This window comes from Procambarus clarkii, chromosome 89 (assembly GCF_040958095.1).
Source record: "Procambarus clarkii isolate CNS0578487 chromosome 89, FALCON_Pclarkii_2.0, whole genome shotgun sequence".
Taxonomy (NCBI): domain Eukaryota; kingdom Metazoa; phylum Arthropoda; class Malacostraca; order Decapoda; family Cambaridae; genus Procambarus; species Procambarus clarkii.
In genome coordinates, this window is record NC_091238.1 from 13,620,978 (window position 1) to 13,645,076 (window position 24,099).

At 44.3% G+C, this 24,099-nt stretch overlaps 1 protein-coding gene across 1 annotated transcript; it reads left to right on the plus strand.

Moving 5' to 3' along the window:
• Window positions 1-16,665: 16,665 nt before the first annotated feature.
• On the plus strand, window positions 16,666-20,945 carry LOC138359200 (periaxin-like). The gene is made up of 2 exons (XM_069318191.1): window positions 16,666-16,683; window positions 20,445-20,945. The coding sequence occupies exons 1-2, from the start codon at window positions 16,666-16,668 to the stop codon at window positions 20,943-20,945; spliced, it is 519 nt and encodes a 172-aa protein (XP_069174292.1).
• Window positions 20,946-24,099: the final 3,154 nt, after the last annotated feature.

The window sequence follows — 24,099 nt, forward strand, 5'->3', positions numbered from 1 at the left end:
GCTGCGGTTATGTTAATATTCAGTAGATCGTTGGTCTGCCTCCTCGGCTCACAAGCAAAGGGTCCCGGGTGTGATTCCCGGGCAGGACAGATACGGTTGGGCAACGTTTCCTCTCACCTGCTCTCAATTGGTTGTAAAATCGGTACCCGGGAGCTAACTAATGTCTGTTGCATCCTTGGTAAAGTCAGTAGATGGGTTAAGAGAATTAAAAACTAGTCCATGACAATTAGCAATACTCATCAAAGCTGTTCTTAGCTTAGGTTGAGCTTCGGCTCTTGGGGCCCCGCTTCCCAGCCTTCAATTGATAAGTTTATAACTTAATTGTTTATAACATTGTTTTATAGTATCTCTATTGTTCATTTTGGAACTTACTTTTCACAGGTGTGTTCTTGATCAAGTCCCTTCCATTTAAAATGGCCTGTTCTTATGTACTTTATCAATTACTCTATGTATTTTGTATGTTGTGATCATTTCTCTCTTCTGTTTTCCTTCAGCAATAGTGACTAGAGGATCATTCCCTTTGTTCTGTTATCCTAATTCCTGTCTGGTCTAGTCTGGTTATGTACCTCCGGATTTTCTCTGGTGTTGTCTTTCGTTAGACGTTATGTGGGCTCTAATATTCGTGCTGCATATTCCAGAATTGGTCTGACATATGTGGTGTCAATTTGTATTGGATCCTTGTTCGCATTAGGGAAGAAAATTTTTATGTTATACATTCTTGCATATGTTGCTGATGTTTTCCAGTTTGTGTGTGTCCACAGTTACGTAAGGTAAGGAGATTATAAGAGGTGACTAAGTCAGTATTACTGAATAGCAGTTGGAAGGGGGTATGAGGACAAGGAACTGGGATATAAACGGCACTAACGGTGCGCAACCACTTGGGCCATAGGAGATTGAACGTCGACCCTGCAGGAATCAGGGTCACCGATCTTCCTTCTAGACCATGTGGTCTATTTCCAGATTATTTTCTTACTCGTGGCGAGTTTATCCATCTTAGCCTTGAATCCAGCCTTCTGTCCACATCCTTAGCCTCATTATCGTGCATTTGCTGCAGTTGAACTCTAACAGCCACTTGCTGAGCCATTCCTGCACTTTGTTCAGGACTTATTGTTGCATCTTGCAGAGAACCATATTGTTGATTCTCAATATTTCTGAATCATTTGAAAGCATCGATAAGAGCTCCCTCCTCTTCTCTTAAGACCTCGCGTATAACATCAACGTCCTCCTGACTGCTCGTTCATGCAGGTCGGTGTTCAATCCCCGACCGTCCAAGTGGTTTCGCACCATTCCTTTTCCCCGTCAGATCCCAAATCCTTATCCTGACTCCCGTTGCTCTTTTGCCGTGATGGCTTGGCGCCGTCCCCTGATAGTTCCCTCCCTTCCCTCTTAGTCCCTAATATCTTAATTAAATGCAACGACTCGTTTCCCGCACTTTAATCATATCTAAATTTAAAATTTTGAATTAGCTCTAACGACTTCAAACGTCTAACGCGTTTCAGTTATTGACACATCTGACGCTGTCAATAAGTTGATAGGTTAGATGAAGAAGGTGTGAGTGTGTGTGTGTGTGTTTGTTTGTGTGTGTGTGTGTGTGTGTGTGTGTGTGTGTGTGTGTGTGTGTGTGTGTGTGTGTGTGTGTGTGTGTGTAGGAGAGCAGCAGAGGGGTGGATGCTGGGCGGGCCAGCATTCCTACCTGCGAATCTCGTCATCTGATCTCTCACACATTGGACAGGAGTCGCAAGGTAGATTGATGACCTACACGAACCATCCCGTCACCTGCAGCCCCCCCCCCCCCTGGAGGAGGAGGAGGGGGTGTTCTGGGGGAGGGCAGGGGTGAGGAAAGGGGATTAATAAGGGGGAGGAAGACGGGTTCTTTGCCCCCTTAAATTGGAGCATGGGTGTGCATTATCAGGAGCATTTATGGAACTGAGAGAGCATTACGAGGCGTGTAGGAGCACTATGGGCATAAAAGAGAGAGAGAGAGAGAGAGAGAGAGAGAGAGAGAGAGAGAGAGAGAGAGAGAGAGAGAGAGAGAGAGAGAGACAGAGAGAGAGAGAGAATTATAGAGTTAATGAGCACAAAAAAGCAGACAGAAACACTCAAAAAAATCAACACAAGAATCATTGCGAAAGACCAACTCAAAAGAGGCCATTTCAGTCCTTTTGTGTGTATGTGTGTGTGTAATATAGCTTTTGTTTTTCCTATATTCATCACCATGACAGCAGCTGGCCCCAAGACTATAATAGAACTGCACCATTATAATGTACACACTATAGTCTGACGCGGGTGTTAATCATACGTTGGGGTGACCTGATCTATTGTGCTAATTGGCTGCTCCACCTCACCTGTTCTTTAGCTTCGGGCGTGTTCGTAAACAGTTGATGCTTTATATGGTCGTAGCCTCATAAGAGAGAGAGGAGCTTCTCACTTGGATTACTCGGTACAGAGACGGACTCGCTTGCTGCAGGTCGGGGTTCGATTCCTCATTGGTCCAAACGGTTAGGTAACGGTCCATGTCCAGTCTCTGATATTTGGCCTCATATATTCCAAGGGTTGTTTGTCTGATTGGCCTAGTGCTTTCTCCTTACAGTTATCTTACTTTGCCTCATAAGATAGCAGTTGTGTATAGACTATAAAGGCTTCTAGGTAAGATAATTATCAGGGAAAACGCTAGGCCAGTACCACTATGTAGCACTTGGAAGGGATACGAGGGGCCAGGATTTTAGGATAGGGCGGAAGCAAGGTACCTCGGGGACTCGAACTCCGACCTGCAAGAAGCAAGGCCCTCGCTGAAATGACCATTCCAAATTGCTGGGTTCCAGGTAGAGTCCCCAACGTTGGATGCTCACGAATGATATGTCGCATAGTTATATAAGTAGACTCGGGCAGATAAAATTAAATGTATTTATATTGGCAATGAAATGTGCTCGAACACGCGTTCCTAGTCTTCTCAGACACAAGCACCACCCGCTGAACCATCTTGAGGTTATCTTGAGATGATTTCGGGGCTTTTTAGTGTCCCCGCGGCCCGGTCCTCGACCAGGCCTCCACCCCCAGGAAGCAGCCCGTGACAGCTGACTAACACCCAGGTACCTATTTTACTGCTAGGTAACAGGGGCATAGGGTGAAAGAAACTCTGCCCATTGTTTCTCGCCGGCGCCTGGGATCGAACCCAGGACCACAGGATCACAAGTCCAGCGTGCTGTCCGCTCGGTCAACCGGCTCCCTGAAAGGTTTCTCAACAAGAAATGCTACAAGACTTACTTGACGGTCCATAGTCTCATAGACACCCCCCCCCCCCCGCCCCCCGTATAAGATGAACTAGTCCATTAAACAAGCCAGTTCAGTAGCATTGCTCCTCCATCAAACGAGGTAACTATAGTTACCTGTCAACAGGTAACTATAGTTACCTCGTAGTGTTGAACGAGTGAGGTGGATAGTTATCCCACCTGGGGGAGAATCATTGAGATTATCGTACACACACATATATATATATATATATATATATATATATATATATATATATATATATATATATATATATATATATATATATAATTAATCTTCGATGAGAAGATGGCAATTTAGTGGTTGCAATAGATCATGCCAGGACCGGAGGGGAGGTCTTATTACCTACAACACGTGAGGATGAGAAGCAAACAGTTGTTGATGCAGGTGTTGAAGGCTTCCGCTGAGATGGAAGACAGTGTTTAAGTTTGATTAAAGGAAGGGGAGAGGGAGGGAGGGAGGGAGGGAGGGGGTGTATAGCGAAGATTACCACACGGGTGATATATGGACTTGGGAGCCCGACATAGTGTCACCTGCTTAAGGAGCGAACTACAGGTACCTGTTGGCTTCTAGGGAATTGGCTATTTTTATCTGTGAGATGAATGGGTTTTACACCAGTGGATAGTCAGTGTAAATCATTTACACAGTGCGTCAATGTGGTTATTAACTTGTGCGTTTTGCTTCGTCTCTCTTGATTAAGGCTCTGTTTTTGTTAATATTATATTCTTATCTCTTCTCTCTCTCTCTCTCTCTCTCTCTCTCTCTCTCTCTCTCTCTCTCTCTCTCTCTCTCTCTCTCTCTCTCTCTCTCTCTCTCTCTCTCTCTCTCGTCCCTTCACCGTTCCCTCCTCTTTCCCTCCCAGCACACTCCACCTCACAAGCGAGACTCACTACACAGCCATCGAAGCAAATCTATCTCACAATCGCGAGCTGAGTCACAGGCCAATGGTCTCCTCGGCCGTATTCCCCTCATAAATTAAATCAGCCAAAAAAACAGGGGCCAGAAATCTATAAAAGTCTGAAAAAAAAGTTCGCTAGCTCACTTCAAAAGAACCGCCGCTAATGAGATCAAGCAACATCGGTGGATTTAATATTGTTTTAAAGATATTTAAATCGAACTTCCACAGGATCTGTGTAGATAATTGAATGGTTTGGCGTTACTTGGATTAAGAAGCAGTGACGCTGCTGGCCTTAAATTCTGATTCGGGTTTGACTTGCCTTTTCCCCTGCACCTTCCTATCTATCTTCATTTACCTACACTAATTGGAATAAGATTGATTAGATAAGGGAGGTACACTAACACAGGTACACCTGGTCGCCTAGCCCTATAGGTGTACCCTGGAGTTAGAAAACTTCTAACTAACTAACTTCTAGGTACCCCGGAGTTAGAAAACTGTTATGGGTTGCATCTCAAGCATAGAAAAAAACTCTAAATGAAACTAATAGCCCCTGTATCGCCCCATAATAGGAATCCAAATAATTTTGTATTCACGAGGTGTTGTGTAACTATCTAGCGATGTATTTGATCGGCACATGTACGGTCTTTTTATATATAATTTGATTTTTTGTATTAATATATTTAGGAACATCTGTTCTTTTTTTATGCAGCTTCCCTAGACTATGTGAATGATTACATTGTGTTAAGAGCTACAAAAATCCTCACTCACAGGATGGTTAATCATACAGGGTCATGCGATCAGGAGTCTGCACTGGCAAACTTTTGGATGCCTTATGAGGATATCCTCAAGAATACAAGAGGGGATAAAGTGAATGTAAAGTTCCATGTATCTCATACCAGCAGGTCTGAGAGGTCCCATGATGGGTCATTAGATAATGTTGGTGTGTAAGATCATGACCCAGTTCCTACTCACCTGGGGTTTGCACCTAGAGTGCTCAGGATTGGGAGATTCGCTACCTATAGCCACCTGCCACAGGTAACGGTAGCCACCTGTCACAGATAACGGTAGTCACCTGCAACAGGTAACGGTAGCCACCTGTCACAGGTAACGGTAGTCACCTGCTATAGGTAACGGTAGCCACGTACCACAGGTAACAGTAGCCACCTGCCAAAAGTAACCATAGCCACCTGCCACAGGTAACGGTAGCCACCTGCCACATGTAACGGTAGCCACCTGTCACAGGTAACGGTAGCCACCTGCCACAGATAACGGTAGTCACCTGCCACAGGTAACGGTAGCCACCTGTAACAGGTAACGGGAGCCACCTGCCACAGGTAACGATAGCCACCTGCCACAGGTAACGGTAGCCACCTGCCACATGTAACGGTAGCCAGCTGTCACAGCTAACGGTAGCCACCTGCCACAGGTAATGGTAGCCACCTGCCACAGCTAACGTAAATCTAGGAGAAGGAACGGAAATCTTCCCAGGCAAATAAAATAAAAAAAAACAGGATGCAGATACAAATTGAAGGATTCTGATAGATAAATGAATTTCTGTATCAGAAAACTTGCAAATTCTGTGTCGTATTATAAAGAATATCGCTTTTCAGGGCGTGAAATATTTGCACTTCCAACCTCTCGGGTACAGGAAACATGTCCTTAAATTACTCTGGAAAATTCATAACATTTAAGGTCAAAACTTGCGTAAAGGGCGTCTATGAAACGGTGTATAAAATTACGTAGTTATGAGAGGAACGCACCAAGTCTATACGACTGTATCGCACTTGGAAGGAGACACGAGGCCAAAGATATGGAGTGGGGACGGAGGGAAGGAATGGTTCCCAACCGCTTGGACCATCGGGGATCGAACACCGACCTGAAAAAAAGATGCGAGGCTGTCGCTGTACCTACGAGTCCAAGCGACTGGGTGAGAGACGCTCTGTAAGTAACAACGTGATTGTTTGTTATATATTATACAGCCATAGGTTTACCCATCGTTGGGGGGGGGCGGGGGGGACAGGGAGACTGTTAGAGGAAGGAATGGTACTAATTGTCACTGCTGATCAAGATATTAGCTTCGTATTAAGTGGCAAATATTATTTAACAGCAAAGTCCCGTTGCTTCGTCTGAGTCTGAAAAGACCTGCCCTCTCTCTCTCTCTCTCTCTCTCTCTCTCTCTCTCTCTCTCTCTCTCTCTCTCTCTCTCTCTCTCTCTCTCTCTCTGTCTCTCTCTCTCTCTCTCTCTCTCTCTCTCTCTCTCTCTCTCTCTCTGTCTCTGTCTCTCTCTCTCTCTCTCTCTCTCTCTCTCTCTCTCTCTCTCTCTCTCTCTCTCTCTCTCTCTCTCTGTCTCTGTCTCTGTCTCTCTCTCTCTCTCCTCTCTCTCTCTCTCTCTCTCTCTGTCTCTGTCTCTGTCTCTCTCTCTCTCTCTCTCTCTCTCTCTCTCTCTCTCTCTCTCTCTCTCTCTCTGTCTCTCTCTCTCTCCTCTGGCCCCATTCCTTCGTAGGTGGTTCAGGAGTTCCACCCTGCGTCGACCACCCCGACGGACACGCCCTTAAGCGACACAATGAGGACTGAGGTAGTGATCCCTGGGACACTGAGAATCTCACACACACACCACTGTGTGTGTGTGTGTGTGTGTGTGTGTGTGCGCGTGTGTGTGTGTGTGTGTGTGTGTGTGTGTGTGCGTGTGTGTGTGTGTGTTTCACCCGCCATCCAGGAGGAGGCGAAGGAGTAAAGTCTCCTCCTACAGCTCGCTCTGAGTAATGATCTGAGTCGAATTGAATCTAGACTAAATTTGCCTACAAGGTGGTCACGCCTAAATAAATGTAGCGTGGAGGGTCCTCGACTGCCCTCTCAGACGCCTGGCGAGGTGACAGTAGTTGCCATTTAAGACGAAATGGCATACCATTTTCATCTCTGCACCTCGTTCCTTGCTACAATATACATGGAGTTAACTACCCTCTAACAGCCCCACCACCTGCCATATAACTCTAATCAATTTGGTACCGAGATATATATATACGACGCAACAAGGTTCTCGTTCCTTCATGTCACGTCTTTCCAAGAGATGAAAGAAGAAAATTAAAGATGAAAGAAGGAAATGAAGCTCCAGGAGAAAAAACTTGTCTTGAGCGAATAGGAACGGGTATTTTGCACCTTGGCTCGGGTCCCAAGTGTCAACAAAGGGGGGGAGGGGAGGAGGGGGGATGGTGTTGTTACCTGCAGACACACACACACACACACACACACACACGCACACACACAGACACAGACACACACACCTGTACAGGTCCACAGATCATCACCAAGTTAACCCAAACCTTATCAAATAAATTCATACCAAAATGAAAGCGATCTGTATCGTATATAAATTCTCCACGACATGGTAAATCATTTACAATGTCATATATATATAACTTAAGGCAATATGGAAACGAAACAAATTTCGAGGGAATTTATTCTTTAAATTACATTTCAAGCTATTGTTGAGAAATGTTTTAGTTGTCTTGTAAATTCGACAACGAGAAGAAGAGGAGAAGAGGTAATGGAGGTAATGGAGGAAATGGAGGAAATGGGAGACTATTGTCCAACAGTTCTCACTGGCGACTATCTTTAAACATTCGTAGTTGGTTAGTTGATATATACCTGTGTTGACCCTTGGTGTTACAGATCAAGGTCGGAGGTCAGAGGGCGGGAGGGTGATGATGGAGGGAGGGTGAGGGGGTGATGGCAGAGATGTGGGAGGGTGGAGTGGCTGGGAGAGATGAGAGATGATGGAAATAAAGGGAGAGAGATGAGGAAGAACAGAGTGTCTGGGAGGGCTGAAGAAGGATGGGAGTAAGTCAGACGGCAGGATGAAGAGTCAGCGGAATAGGCATCAAAGGTGCATTTGTTAATGTAGAAGGATAGTAGGTAAGGACAAGAGAGTGAGAGAGAGAGAGAGGAGAAATTATACAGATCAACAGGCAAGAAGAAAATTGAGTAGAAAACTAATGACAATAGAAAACATGACAAGAAAAAGAAGAAAAACATGACAAGAAGGAGAAACTAATGACAATAAATTAAATAGAAAAAAGCTACACGATCTAGAGAAACAGAAAAGGAGACAGAGGAAAGGAAAAACGAAAAAAGCGATCAAATGTTAGACGTTTAGATTAAAAAGGAAAGAAGAGATAAATATGAAAAATTCATGTACAAAATTTATATATAAAAAAATAAACGCAACGATCAGCATATTAACAACGGTATACATATATATATATATATATATATATATATATATATATATATATATATATATATATATACTCCAGGACTTAATTAATCAACAGATTCAACAGACTTAATTAATCAACGAGCAAATCAATATCATTTTCACGACTTGTGCTGAATTAGTTCTTTCTATCTGGTTCACGTGTGTAGTTGACCTCTTCTTTACTGTGTACTGAGCATGAGGAGAACTTAGTTGTTTGTTTGTGTTCAATATTGAAAGTTAAATGTGGCTCTGGTGTTTGTGCAAGCATAGAATGGTCATAGTGTTTGTTAGTGTGTTTCTCACTGCGTAGGTAGTGTGTCAGTGGTGTCAGTAGTGTGCCTCTGGTATGTGTAAGTTATGTGTCCATTGTGTATGTGTATGTGTATGTTAGTGTGTCATTGTGTGATGTGTATAGCCAGTGTACCCCCTGGTGTATGCAACCAATGTGCAACAGTGTTCCTGCACCCTTGACGTGTGGCAGCATCTTATCTCTTAATAGATGGTTATCTTGAGATGATTTCAGGGCTTTTAGTGTCCCCGCGGCCCGGTCCTCGACCAGGCCTCCACCCCTAGGAAGCAGCCAGTGACAGCTGACTAATACCCAGGTACCTATTTTGCTGCTAGGTAACAGGGGCATAGAGTGAAAGAAACTCTGCCCATTGCTTCTCGCCGGCGCCTGGGATCGACCCCGGGACCACAGGATCACAAGTCCAGCGTGCTGTCCGCTCGGCCGACCGGCTCCCCAGTCCTCCTCTCCCTCCCACTGCTCTTCGACCAGCCCCGCGGAGGTCCTCTTAAGTGATAGCCTCGACATCAGAAAGAGATGGGGGCTGACAGCTAATTATGTAAGGCATATTTTATCTTCATCACTCTGGCAGTCAGTCCGCTCTACATATTTGGCACCACGCGGCACTACCCAGGGTCACCAGAAGCGCCTCGCTCGACCACCACCAAGGGGAAAAGCTTCGGGTTTACTGGTGTTTTTATTCAACCTCTCTATGTTGCATATTTTCGAGAGAAAACGGTGATTTTAATTTGGTTTAGGGGGCAGTTCTGTGATCTCTCTCTCTCTCTCTCTCTCTCTCTCTCTCTCTCTCTCTCTCTCTCTCTCTCTCTCTCTCTCTCTCTCTTTATTTTTTGTTAATATGTGGATTATTAGGTTTTGTTTGTTGGTTTTCTTTCTCGCTTTGCATTGTGCTTCGTTTCATTTATTGTTTTCATCTTTATCACCCTTAATTTCTTCTTCTTCTCTCTCTCTCTCTCTCTTTTCCAAAAACATGGTTGTTGAATTTATTATTCATTCCCATAAACTTATTATCTATTCCTCCACTCCTGGCAGGTGTGTATCCATTCCTGCCAGGTGTGTATCCACTCCTGCCAGGTGTGTATCCACTCCTTCCAGGTGTGTATCCACTCCTAACAGTGTGTATCCACTCCTGACAGTGTTTATCCACTCCTGCCAGGTGTGTATCCACTCCTGGCAGGCGTGTATCCACTCCTGACAGGTGTGTATCCACTTCTTCGTACAAGCTGGCCTGCTGGTGTGGTATGCGTCTCCTGTGCGTGGTCGCTATAATCAGGCACTCAATAATTGGCACTTGGGAAATCAGTGCCAATCTGGTCTTGACTTCTGTGGGAACGTCTCCTGATTTTCCCCGTCTAGTTCTCTGCCTGCCACTCTGCCTGCCTGTACTTTAGAACGTAAGATCATTCAAATGTAATCGAACGTCAATGTGTCCGGGTAGGAGAGGCTGTATCCGGGTATAAGTGGATGTATCCGGGTAGTAGTCAATGTATCCGGTTAAGAGTGGATGTCGGGTCAAGATCGGTTCCATCTGGACTACATCCGGAAGGGGAGCCTCAAAAAGCACTTACGCACTCACTTACGACAACTCTACCTCTTAGTTCGATCACGGCGGCGTATCGTCTCTATTTACAAAACAGTTAATGAGCGCTGAATCGCTACGAGGTCGTAAAAAAAACACCTTAGGTTCAGGCTGATCTTATAGCACTTCGGAGGTCGTAAATTGTTTAGTAAATACAGAACGCTAGCTGCCATGATCGAGATAAGAGGTCCAGGTTTCTCAAGTGGACATGCAAGTACTCTGTGAGTCCACGATTCACCAAGCATATATATACGTGTTTCCTTACGAAACCAGTACATCTTTCTTCAATCAAGGTGGTTTACTTAGAACACTGTTTCTGAGCTTTATAAAGTTTACAACACGAGGTTGTTGTTGTTGTTGTTGCTATAGAGAACCTCATAAGGCTTCGGAGATCATAACCTGTTTAATAAATGTAAACAAAGCCATAATGATTGACGAAAGATGGACAGGTTTCGTTAGGGATTGAGTAAATGGTTAACGAATCTTATTCCATGTTGAGTCCCCGAGCTCTGAGAGATTGTGGAAGATCAGCCTGTTGTCTGGATTCGCCACTCCGTAAAAAATCCAACCTCCTAAGGTAACCAGAAACGAACGAACCAAAACAACCCACCTAACCTATCGAGTCCGATGCATAGAAAACGCAGTTATTTGTGAGAGATTGCACAGTTGTACATGCCATAACGTTAAACAAAAAAGGCTACACCAACTAGTTGAGAAAACGGGTTGTTTCCAGCTGTGGTGGAGGCGAGAAATGGCTGCCAAGAAGGACACACACACACGTACGTCAGCCCGAGTGACACTGTGCAGCACCATCACCACCAGCTCCAGGGTGAAGGTGACAGTCTTAGGCAACCACCAGGAGTCAATGTGTTGGAACAGTTGGTGTGTGTGGGGAGGGGTGGGGGTGGGGTGGGGTGGGGGGGTGGAGGTAGGGGTGCGTGTGGGAGGGGGGAGTGTAGGTGGGGGGAGGGGGGAGAGGAGAGTGGTGGCTAGAGATGAGGAGGAAGCAAGCTAGGGGGGAAAGTATGTATGAGGCAGGTGGTTATTGAATGAGGTGTGTATGAGGCAGGTAGGTAATGAATGAGGTGTGTATGAGTCAGGTAGTTATTGAATGAGGTGTGTATGAGGCAAGGTGGTTAATGAATGAGGTGTGTATGAGTCAGGTAGTTATTGAATGAGGTGTGTATGAGGCAAGGTGGTTAATGAATGAGGTGTGTATGAGGCAGGTAGGTAATGAATGAGGTATGTATGAGGCAGGTAGGTAATGAATGAGGTGTGTATGAGGCAGGTAGGTAATGAATGAGGTGTGTATGAGGCAGGTAGGTAATGAATGAGGTGTGTATGAGGCAGGTGGGCAATGAATGAGGTGTGTATGAGTCAGGTAGGTAATGAATGAGGTGTGTATGAGGCAGGTAGGTAATGAATGAGGTGTGTATGAGGCAGGTAGGTAATGAATGAGGTGTGTATGAGGCAGGTGGGCAATGAATGAGGTGTGTATGAGGCAGGTAGGTAATGAATGAGGTATGTATGAGGCAGGTAGGTAATGAATGAGGTGTGTATGAGGCAGGTAGGTAATGAATGAGGTGTGTATGAGTCAGGTAGTTATTGAATGAGGTGTGTATGAGGCAGGTAGGTAATGAATGAGGTGTGTATGAGGCAGGTAGGTAATGAATGAGGTGTGTATGAGGCAGGTGGGCAATGAATGAGGTGTGTATGAGGCAGGTGGTTAATGAATGAGGTGTGTATGAGGCAGGTGGTTAATGAATGAGGCATGTATGAGGCAGGTGGTTAATGAATGAGGTATGTATGAGGCAGGTGGTTAATGAATGAGGTGTGTATGAGACAGGTGGGTAATGAATGAGGTGTGTATGAGACAGGTAGGCAATGAATGAGGGTGTGTATGAGGGAGGGGCAGATCATAGTAACGAGAAGGAAGACTGATGGAACAACATGCAGAAACAGGCTGGTCATTTCCTAGTGAAATTTGGTTTACTGCACGCGTAAAAAAAATTTAAGTAGACACTTACATAAGTAATCACGTGCCCTCGCGGCTCGTCACTGCCGCAAGTATCATCACCCTAGACAAGCTTGAATGATGATCTTGAGGAAGCTTGAGTAGTGTGAATGGAAAAGTTTGAATAGCCACCTTGTGGATATGGGAATAATTAGCGTGAGTCTTGTATATTGTGTTCACTTACACATGCTCTAAACGCAGCATTGCTTCTCAACCTTTTAACCCTCGTGGAACCCCTTTGAAAAATTCATTTTCGTCTCTCGGGGAATCCCTCTGCATAATAATTATTATATAGTATATATGTATAATATATAACTTATGTTCTGATGGTTTTTTGCGTTTTATATTTACTCTTTTGTGTTTCTAGTTTTCTGTGTGTGTGTGTGTGTGTGTGTGTGTGTGTGTGTGTGTGTGTGTGTGTGTGTGTGTGTGTGTGTGTGTGTGTGTGTGTGTGTGTGTACTCACCTAGTTGTACTCACCTAGTTGTGTCTGCAGGATCGAGCATTGACTCTTGGATCCCGCCTTTCGAGCATCGGTTGTTTACAGCAATGACTCCTGTCCCATTTCCCTATCATACCTGGTTTTAAAATTATGAATAGTATTTGCTTCCACAACCTGTTCCTGAAGTGCATTCCATTTTCCCACTACTCTCACGCTAAAAGAAAACTTCCTAACATCTCTGTGACTCATCTGAGTTTCCAGCTTCCATCCATGTCCCCTCGTTCTGTTACTATTCCGTGTGAACATTTCGTCTATGTCCACTCTGTGTGTGTGTGTGTGTGTGTAACGTAATCTGAGCTAAAACCCAATCCTTACCCTCTTACCTGCAGCAGTAGTCAATACCCACCTTGTAGCAGCGGTCAATACCCACCTTGCAGGAGCGGTCAATACCCACCTTGCAGGAGCGGTCAATACCCACCTTGTAGGAGCGGTCAATACCCACCTTGTAGGAGCGGTCAATACCCACCTTGCAGGAGCGGTCAATACCCACCTTGCAGGAGCGGTCAATACCCACCTTGCAGGAGCGGTCAATACCCACCTTGCAGGAGCGGTCAATACCCACCTTGCAGGAGCGGTCAATACCCACCTTGTAGCAGCGGTCAATACCCACCTTGCAGGAGCGGTCAATACCCACCTTGTAGCAGCGGTCAATACCCACCTTGCAGGAGCGGTCAATACCCACCTTGCAGGAGCGGTCAATACCCACCTTGCAGGAGCGGTCAATACCCACCTTGCAGCAGCAATCAATACCCACCTTGCAGGAGCGGTCAATACCCACCTTGCAGGAGCGGTCAATACCCACCTTGCAGGAGCCGTCAATACCCACCTTGCAGGAGCGGTCAATACCCACCTTGTAGCAGCGGTCAATACCCACCTTGCAGGAGCGGTCAATACCCACCTTGCAGCAGCAATCAATACCCACCTTGCAGGAGCGGTCAATACCCACCTTGCAGCAGCAATCAATACCCACCTTGCAGCAGCGGTCAATACCCACCTTGCAGGAGCGGTCAATACCCACCTTGCAGGAGCGGTCAATACCCACCTTGCAGCAGCAATCAATACCCACCTTGCAGCAGCGGTCAATACCCACCTTGTAGCAGCGGTCAATACCCACCTTGCAGGAGCGGTCAATACCCACCTTGCAGCAGCGGTCAATACCCACCTTGTAGCAGCGGTCAATACCCACCTTGCAAGAGCGAGTTTTCTTCGTGGTCACAATGACAGCGATAAGATTCGTGGCTTATCACTACATCTTGCCAATTAATAACGCGTGTTTTTTTTATCTTCCTCCTAGTGAAACTGTTCATAGTTGGTCGTTCACTGGGTCACACCTGAGTGGCTGACCTTATCTTGAGAGACACGACAATCAGGTTATCGGGTAGCGCTGCTTGTCCTCTATTTTTTATCTTATTACCCGGGAAATCAGAGAATACACTCTATAAACGGTGGTTTGAGTCATATTAACCGGCATCCATTCTGTTATTTAGTGCTGCAATTTTGCTTCTAATGACGGTATCAGAGCGATTTCCTTCAACAGATTGTTCCATTGAGAAGTTTGATTTTTTTATGTTTGAAAGATCAATTTGAGTCTCTTGAGAAGTGGATTAATCTCCACTATGGTCCACTTATGGAGGGGAAGGAGCAGCTAGGAGTGACCCACAGCCAATCAGAATGAGTAAATTAGTGTGAAAAAAGTGAGTATAGTGAAGAAAGAGTATTAATTTCATCGACTCTCCAGCTAAGCAAACCACACTACCTTGCCTATCGAGAAATTCCTGTGGCCCGCTCTTCAGTACGCAGAAACACCCCAAGATGAAATTTAAGTTCCTGCGGCTGAAGTTGATATGTGGGCCTGCGGGTCGCTCCAAACAACAGCCTGTTAGATCACGTTACTACGTAATGCCTGGTCGTAAGCTTGGCTTGGTTAAGGAGGGGGGGAGGGAGGGGTAGTAAAACTACCCCAGAATTCATTCCAATTATTCACATCTGTTCTTTTCGCGAAATTTGACTCTTCCACACATGTGTTCGTGTGCTACATCTGTGTGTGTGTGTGTGTGTGTATGAGTGTGTGTGTGTGTGTGTGTGTGCTGAAAGGTGTTAAAACCCATTCCTCACCCGAATAACCCGAAGTGAGAAAATTGTCTCCATTTAGCTCTGCTGTTCAGCCTTATTCTCACCCAGTTTAAGCTTCCTGACCAGACGTTTATCTTGCCAATTACTGGGACAAAAGTCTGTTCATGGTCGCTCTATGCCGGTGGTCGAGATGTGCTAGATGCCAATTATGGCTTATGTCTGGCCTACGCATGGCTGGCGACGCATGTCGTGCGTATAACTAATAAACTCACGGTAGAATCCATGCGGAATTTGAGCACGGGTTAACATGAGGAGGTCGGGTTGGGGGGAGGGGAATCACAGGGTAGGGGTCGTGCTGGTGTAGCCGTGTAACAGAGGGTACTAGTTTCAAATGAGGTCGTTATTAGTGTAATTTGCTTAATTAATTATGTTTCGCAGTGTCGTCTGCTTTGCTGTCGCTTTCTCTCTCTCTCTCTCTCTCTCTCTCTCTCTCTCTCTCTCTCTCTCTCTCTCTCTCTCTCTCTCTCTCTCTCTCTCTCTCTCTCTCTCTCTCTTCCTCCATCCCTCTCTCTATCTCTCTCTCTCTTACAAGAAACTTAGGAAACCCATTTTCTAAGATTCTTTGTTGTTCTTTAAGACTCGCTACTTGGAACAAAAAGTTCCAGGTAGCACGGGCTATGGTGAGCCCGTATTAAGATTGTTGCACTAAGAATAAAATATTTGTAACAATTTCCTTTTACCTTTTAGATGGGTTCCAGGAAAATATTGAATTGTTTTTTTATGTAGCAATGATCTGATGCAGTTTAATTATAATCTTATACTTCCTTTGTTTAAAAAACTTTTAACTTTATAAGAATAACTTGAACATTCGGGACATTTAGACAGAGAACTTATAAAACTACGCTAATGTTTTGCCAATATATATTATCTTCGAAAGTGTAAATTTAATGTTATTCACTTTACACGAAAACTATCAGTTTCTTCATGACTCTTTAGACCTCTCTAGTTCAGCCATTATTGTGCGATTTGTAGAAGTCGTCACGAATAACAATTCTGGTTCTAAGAACAGACAGGAAATGGTCATTCTTTGCCAAATATTTTCTTTGTCTATCCTTATATATATGTCACCTCCGGAAATTAGAAAAGCATGCCTGCGGTCGAAGTTGCTTTCACGCATCAATGATTACACAAAACTCGGCTTTGTTTGCACTGTGTGAGTTCAAGATTATTACAGTCATCGATGCCTTAGTCATCGATGACTGTTCAACACGCTTCCACTACACATAACTGGCCGACCCCCTCACAGTGTTCAAGAGAGAACTCGATAAACACCTCCAAAGGATACCTGATCAACCTTAGGCTGTGATTCATGTGTCAGGCTGCCTGGTTGATCAGTCCAGCAACGAGGAGCCCTGGGTGATGACCGGGCCTCAGGGACGCTAAACCCCGAAACCCTGCAAACACATCTGGGTGAGATCAAGCTTTACTCACTGTGTTCTTGCAAATCGTTGGTCATTTTGTATCAATATCCTTCATGTCGTGATCAGTTCTCCTCTCATCTTACTTCTCCCTAATTACACTGAGAGGATGAGGAGAAGACCCAGAGGAGACTCGATCACTAAGATCCATACGCAAGAGTTGTTAATCCATTTTTATATTAAAGACAATTTATAACAGTATTTAATTTATTTAATACGTCGACCACTAAGCACATTCACGACCAATTAAGATATCGGTATCTCTTACGACCATGATGGCAGTTGAGTCTGTATGCACTACACAGTTTACGAGCTCTGAAACGCTACGAGGTCGAACATAACAATAACAACCTCGGGTTGAGGTACAGTGGAAGATGGTTGTATTGTAGTTACTACTGAAGAAAAACTGCTTAAAAGGGATAGGCATCGTCAGGTGTGGAATGGGAACCACTCGTCCTCATCGTCAGGTGTGGGATGGGGGGGCCACTCGTCTTTATTGTCAGGTGTGGGATGGGGGGGCCACTCGTCCTCATCGTCATTTGTGGGATGGGGGGCCACTCATCCTCATCGTCAGGTGTGGGATGGGGGGCCACTCGTCCTCATCGTCAGGTGTTGGATGGGGTGGCCACTCGTTCTCATCGTCATGTGTGGGATGGGGGGCCACTCGTCCTCATCGTCAGGTGGGGGATGGGGGGCCACTCATCCTCATCGTCAGGTGTGGGATGGGGGGGCCACTCATCCTCATCGTCAGGTGTGGGATGAGGGGCCACTCGTCCTGATCGTCAGGTGTGGGATGGAGTCCTACTCATCCTCATCGTCAGGTGTGGGTGGGGATCCCGGGCTCTCATTATGAGACGTACCGGGGAGCTCAGAGGTCATCGTCGGTGCAGAGGTCACGCATCCTCGCCAAAACACACACACACACGCGCACACACACACACACACACACACACACACACACACACACACACACACACACACACACACACACACACACACACACACACACACACTATAACCAAAGACCTACCAATGAGGGACACACTAAATAGTTCACCACTTTCACTCTGGCAGCCAGCCTATGGCCTCAGTGTAACCCGGAATTATAACCGCTCTTAGGGACGGTCTACGTGCGCAGGTATAACTAATTAACAGCTAAACAAAGGATGTTTACAAACAGGCGAGAAGTACGGACAATTCTGAGTGCTTTAATGAGAGGGGTAATCATACATACATGTGGCTTGTATGCTTCATAATGGAAATTATACACAGAAACCATTTTGCGGTCTCATTACTAGGTATTTTTTTTCCTCCTCTGTATGGCTGTGATATGAACTAGTCAGTTCTGTATAGAGTATATCGCTATTTAGGGCCGGTTAGGGAATTGCTTTTGTTAAATGATCTCATTACCGTCGATTTCACACCTGTTTGTTATTCGAGTCAAAATTATATTTGTTCATCGATTTCTCTGTTGAGATCGGATTTCCGTTCTGTAAGACTTGATATTCGTTTTGTAAGACCAGTGGATTTCTATTTTTGTAAGATCCAGCGACCTCATTATACAGGTATCAGTCAACTCATTAGCATACTAGAGAGCGGACGCTAGTTGGAACACACTCTCTCTCTCTCTCTCTCTCTCTCTCTCTCTCTCTCTCTCTCTCTCTCTCTAGCATCTTCCTCTATGTCTCATTCATCTCATATATACGCGTAGTTTTGTCAGGCGTAGTACTCGGCACAACATGTGGCAAGATTCTGGGTAGGTTGTTTACAACCTGGGTAGGTTGTTTACAACCTACCCAGATTAAATGTTTGTTATATTAAGAACATAAATTATCGACTTAGTTATGTTAGTTTAGGTTAGGTTCAGATAAGTTAGGTTAGGTTAGGTATGGTTGGTTAGGTTCGATCATATATCTACGTTAGTTTTAACTGAAATAAAAAACAATTTTCTCATACATAGTGAAATCGATAGCTTTATCGGATAGAAAGGCGGGGTCCAAGAGCTAACAGCTTGATCCTGCGGGCACAGATAGCAAATAAATACCTAGACACCAGAGTTAAATATTTTGTTTCTCGTGTCCATCACATAAATCCTGATTATAAAACGTAGAGATTTATCACAGAACCCCCGTGGCGCAGTGGTTAACGCCCTCTCGCCTCGTAAGTGAAAAGACCCGTGTTCGAATCCTAGGAGGCAGAGACACCCAACAGCAGTAATTGGGCACCTGGTTGCTAAGCGATTGGCGGGTCGTGTTCCAGGGGAAAATTTATGGTTAAGGCCTTTTCCTTCCCATGAGCTATGGGAAGGGAAGGCTCTTAGCTCTGAGCTGTGCCACAAAGCGCTATTCCCTCCTGTTTGAAATCATCTAATTCAAAGGTTAGATATGACTATAGTTGTTCCAAATGCTATCCAACTACCCATTCAGTTGATCCCCTCTACCCTCTATTCATCTTGTGGACGCGTTCCAGTCCACAAGAAATGTAATTGACACACCCCTTCCACCCCTCCTCATCCAGTTGAAAACAATCCACCCGTCACTCATCCAGATGAATCTCTCCATCCTCGCTGTTATACAATTGACTCCCTTCATTTCCCCTCAATCCAGTTGACTCCCCTTATCCGTCTACCCCACACAGTTGACCTCAATAGAGGTCAGCTGAGCCTAGCAGCGACCTCCCAAACCCCCACTGACCTTGGGAGCTTCTATCGCGATTACCAGCGGTGCCTAAGTCACCGCGAGTCCTATATAGTGATGGTCCTATACTCCCCTGATCTTGTTACTAAATTTCACGAGTCCTGTAGCGATCAGTGGTCCCGTTATTCACGTCTCGTGAACTTACTCACCTTTTTGACTCATGTCGATAATCGATTTCTCTACACTACACAACACCCCCCTTGTGGATTTGTTCATCAATTTCTCTGTTGAGATCGGATTTCTGTTTTGTGAGACTTGATTTTCGTTTTGTAAGACCAGGTGATTTCTATTTTTGTAAGACCCAGCTTTCAATTTTTGCATGACGCCATCAATTCTGTTTTTGTAATTTTGATTTCTTTTGTGTGATATCGGATTTTTGGTCAGTATTGGAAAATCTTTTTGAGTTGTGTGTCGTATATTTGGACATCTTGGAGTGTTATCAAACATATATATATGCACGCTGATATCAGGTCATATGCGTACTAGGTGATAATAATATCAGACAAGTATATTACATACTTACTGATATAAGGTTTACCAGTATCGCAAAATGTGGCAAGTCGTTCATGTTTCCGATACCAGATATCATAGATAGCAAGTGTGTGTGTGTGTGTAGTGCTTATTCACCATTAGAGTGATATCAGCCTGTCCTCTCACTTGATATCATGCATTTTTTCACGGAATTGACCAGTCCGTCACAAATGAGCTGCATCAGCAAATATTTGAGCTCCGAAATATTGACGTATTCTGTGTATCGGCCTTTAGGTGGGTAGATTACATTAGGTAGATTAGGTGGGTTACTTAGGCCCGTACGTTTCTGGTTAGGGAAGACATGCATTTTTTACGGAGTGTCAAATTGACAGAACGGGCTAGATATCATTTTTTTTTTTTGGGGGGGAGAGGGCGATATCTAACTTTTAATTCCAAATTGTAAGGTAAGGTAATAATGAGGAGAAGGCGCTAAGCCGGGACGACTATATAGCATTTAGGTAGGATGGGGGAAGGAATAGTGCCCAAATACTTTGGACAGTCGGGGATTGAACGCAGTCTTGCATGAAGCGAGACCGTCGCCCAACTGTCTAGTTTCAAATGTTAATTATGCTTTATTTTTGTTTGCTGGTGTGTGTGTTTTTTTTTTGTAACTGTTTTATAGCGAATGACTTCTATATGGATGTCGATATAATTTCGGAGAGATTCAAAAAAGCAAAATATTAAAGTCGATTCAGTCAATAATATTTTATGAATTACATTGATGTCTTTAAAAATTAAATCAAATAATAAAGTTATTAGTAATCTAGTAGGGAACCATATCTTATAATGTTCAGTAACATGAGTTAAAGTTACGTGAGGTCAAGTTACGTGAGGTCAAGTTACCTGAAGTCAAGTTACCTGAGGTCAAGTTACGTGAGGTCAAGTTACGTGAGGTCAAGTTACGTGAGGTCAAGTTACCTGAAGTCAAGTTACCTGACGTCAAGTTACGTGAGGTCAAGTTACGTGAGGTCAAGTTACGTGAGGTCAAGTTACGTGAGGTCAAGTTACGTGAGGTCAAGTTACCTGAAGTCAAGTTACCTGAGGTCAAGTTACATGAGGTCAAGTTGCGTGAGGTCAAGTTACGTGAGGTCAAGTTACCTGAAGTCAAGTTACCTGAGGTCAAGTTACGTGAGGTCAAGTTACGTGAGGTCAAGTTACGTGAGGTCAAGTTACGTGAAGTCAAGAAAGAGAAACAATCGTTAGACAATCTGCAGCCAAAGGCCTCACAAGCCACCTTAAGTGTTACAGCATCTTGCAGCAACAACACGAAAGGTGCACGAATAGGAAACCAAATTTACAGCCGTCCACAAACCCACTTTCAATAACTCACTGGAGACTATAATTTATTGCCCTCACATGGAGCAGGGAACAGCGCTCCGCCCGTACGTGACAATACGACTCCAAATTTTTAATCTAAAATATTACCGACAAGGAGGTCACCGGAGGTCAGGCCCCCTTGTCTGTGACCCTCCCTCCCTCCCCTCTCTTCTGCGGTCGAAGACGTTTATGTCCGGGTCGTGACGATGGCCACAGCACGCAGGAGCACTCCCCTGCCACCGTCACTACCACCACTACCACCAATACCACCAGCACTACCACCACCACTAACACCACCAATGCTGGTGATGTGTTACAAAGCTATTTCCCTCCAAATGCTCTACGAGCCTTTTTCCTCACTACTAAACACCATTATCAACAACATCACTAAACCACCACTACCACACGCCATTACCCATCAGTGATGCCATATATCAGGCCGACGAGATGCAGAAATTCTCACGGAAAACGACAAAGAGATGTGTGTGCAGAACTCTATAAGAGATTTCAAAGGATTTTCACAAATGAACAAATGTGATGATATTGGTTGCGAGTCGGAAAGTGAACAGAAAAAACACTAGGCGACATAGTAGTCCCTCTGAATGAGTAAAGAAACCACTTGAAGGAACTACAGACAACAAAATCAATAGGACCAGATCCTGAGATTCAGATGTTAGAGGAAGTTAAAAAAAATGACAGGCAGAAGTTAGAGGTAGGCCAACAGAAGTTCAGAAGCTATAAGTAGGCCAACAGGAGATCAGAAGTCAGAGGCAAGTCAACAGAAGTTCAGAAGCTATAAGTAGGCCAACAGGAGATCAGAAGTCAGAGGCAAGCCAACAGAAGTTCAGAAGCTATAAGTAGACCAACAGGAGATCAGAAGTCAGAGGCAAGCCAACAGGAGATCAGAAGCTATAAGTAGGCCAACAGGAGATCAGAAGCTATAAGTAGGCCAACAGGAGATCAGAAGCAAGAGGCAGGCCAACAGGAGATCAGAAGTTATAAGTAGGCCAACGGGAGATCAGAAGCAAGAGGCAAGCCAACAGGAGATCAGAAGCTATAAGTAGGCCAACAGGAGATCAGAAGCCAGAGGCAGGCCAACAGACAGAACACACCTCGTAACTTACTCGTAATCCTCCTAACATATCTGTAGATGCCATTACACACAGAAATCACAATAGCGTGATGCATCAAATGAACAAATCCACAAGAGTCGTGAAGAGGATTCGAACCTGCGTCCGGGAGCATCCCAGACGCTGCCTTAGTCGATTAAGGCAGCATCTGGGATGCTCTCGGACGCAGGTTCGAATCCTCGTCACGACCCTTGTGGATTTGTAGATGCCGTATAAGCTAATACTAAGAATTTTCTCCTGATGTGATCCAGAACATGGCTCGTTAGTCTCCACTCCCTAACTACCCACTTGAGTCACTGAAGTGCTCGTTTCATCGCTCACAGATGTACCAAATACTCTAATTGGTGCTGACTTGGAGCACTGAAGCTATCTTGAAGATCATCCTCCACTGCTTAATCATATATTGTTTTGAACAAAACCTGAATATACAATCATTTACTTTTAATTGCCTATATGGATTTTTAGTCCCATGTTAAATCAACTAACGCATTTGTTCACTTAGCAGTAAATAGGTACCAGGGATTTAGTCAGCTGTTGTGAGTTGCATCTTGGAGAGGGTCAGTTGTTGGGCCTCGCTAAGCCTAACACGCATAATTTTCTCCATAATTACAAACCAGATAAAAAATTGTCATTGTTTTAAATTATCAACTAATTTTTTTCAGTTCAGTAACATTGATTATTTTAACTTAATTGTATGTTAAAGGTAATCATCGCGAGAGCGTCCCTCTGATAACAAGATACAAATATTGTGTTGGAGGACAAGATATCGAATCAAGGAGGAAGTGAAGTGACAGTTCTTGCAGGACTGTTACTTAGACAGACGTTATTTTTAGACAGAAGATATTATTTGTTTTAGATTTAGCTACTCAGAACGAAATGTCCATGTAGCACAGGTTATGGTGAGCCAGAAGCTATTATTAGACAGAAGCTATTTTAAGAGGAAAGCTATTCTTAAACGGAAGCTATTCTTATACGAAAGCTTACGTGCATGTGATCAAAATAGTCATATTTTCGTTGCACATCTTAAGATAATTTTAAGAAAGGTTGCGTAATATTTTCCTCTTATCAAGGAGGTGAGTGATGCTTCTCACAGACACCCATATGACAATGGGCGGCGCAGACATTAACTTCTTTGGACGCAGTAAAGGTTTAAGGTGACTTGAAACTACGGTGGTGTAAATTCATCCCTTTGTAAACACCAATTTACGCCTATAGTATCGAGCTGTTAGCTTCTGGACCCCGCCTTTTGTGCCGTTTCTTATATAATACCGTAGTTATATATATATATATATATATATATATATATATATATATATATATATATATCAAAGACACTTTAATACATTTTTAAGAATGTACTGATAAGAGATAATAAGGTAAAAAATGGAAAAAAATAAAGACTAGGAATTATAAAAGGCCATGTTCGAGAGAGAGAGAGAGAGAGAGAGAGAATAAATTGGTGCAATATTGGAGTGAGGTTCAAGCGAGCAAAATAAACTGATTGGTAATACATTACTGTTAGGATAAGTGTCACACCCATCAAATACAATAGGTGCTGTATTCCAGGAAGGTTCAGACTAGTTTAAACCCCATGACCCTCTATGCCCGGACACTCCAGAATAAGAGTAGACATTATTTGGAGATGATGTCCGTGTCTCCCTCCCCCACCACCTCCACTTCCCGCAAGGGGCTTTGTTTTAATAAAGCCCTTACAAGGGGGGTGCCCTGGGGCCCTGACTGCTACCCTCTCTATTACACCTGCTGGCTCACTCATAAATAATTTAATTAATATGTGTTGGGGCTCCCCAGTGAGTGACGCCTTTTAATAAGATTGGCGTGTGTGTGTGTGTGTGCCTGTGTGTGTGTGTGTGTGTGTGCCTGTGTGTGTGCCTGTGTGTGTGCCTGTGTGTGTGTGTGTGTGTGTGTGCCTGTGTTTGTGTCGCTAAATATATAGGTACAGATTCCTGATTCTAGAACGAATTTTCTCTATTTCTTCAATCGTTCACTCCGGGAAGGTAGTTGAAAAATCAAC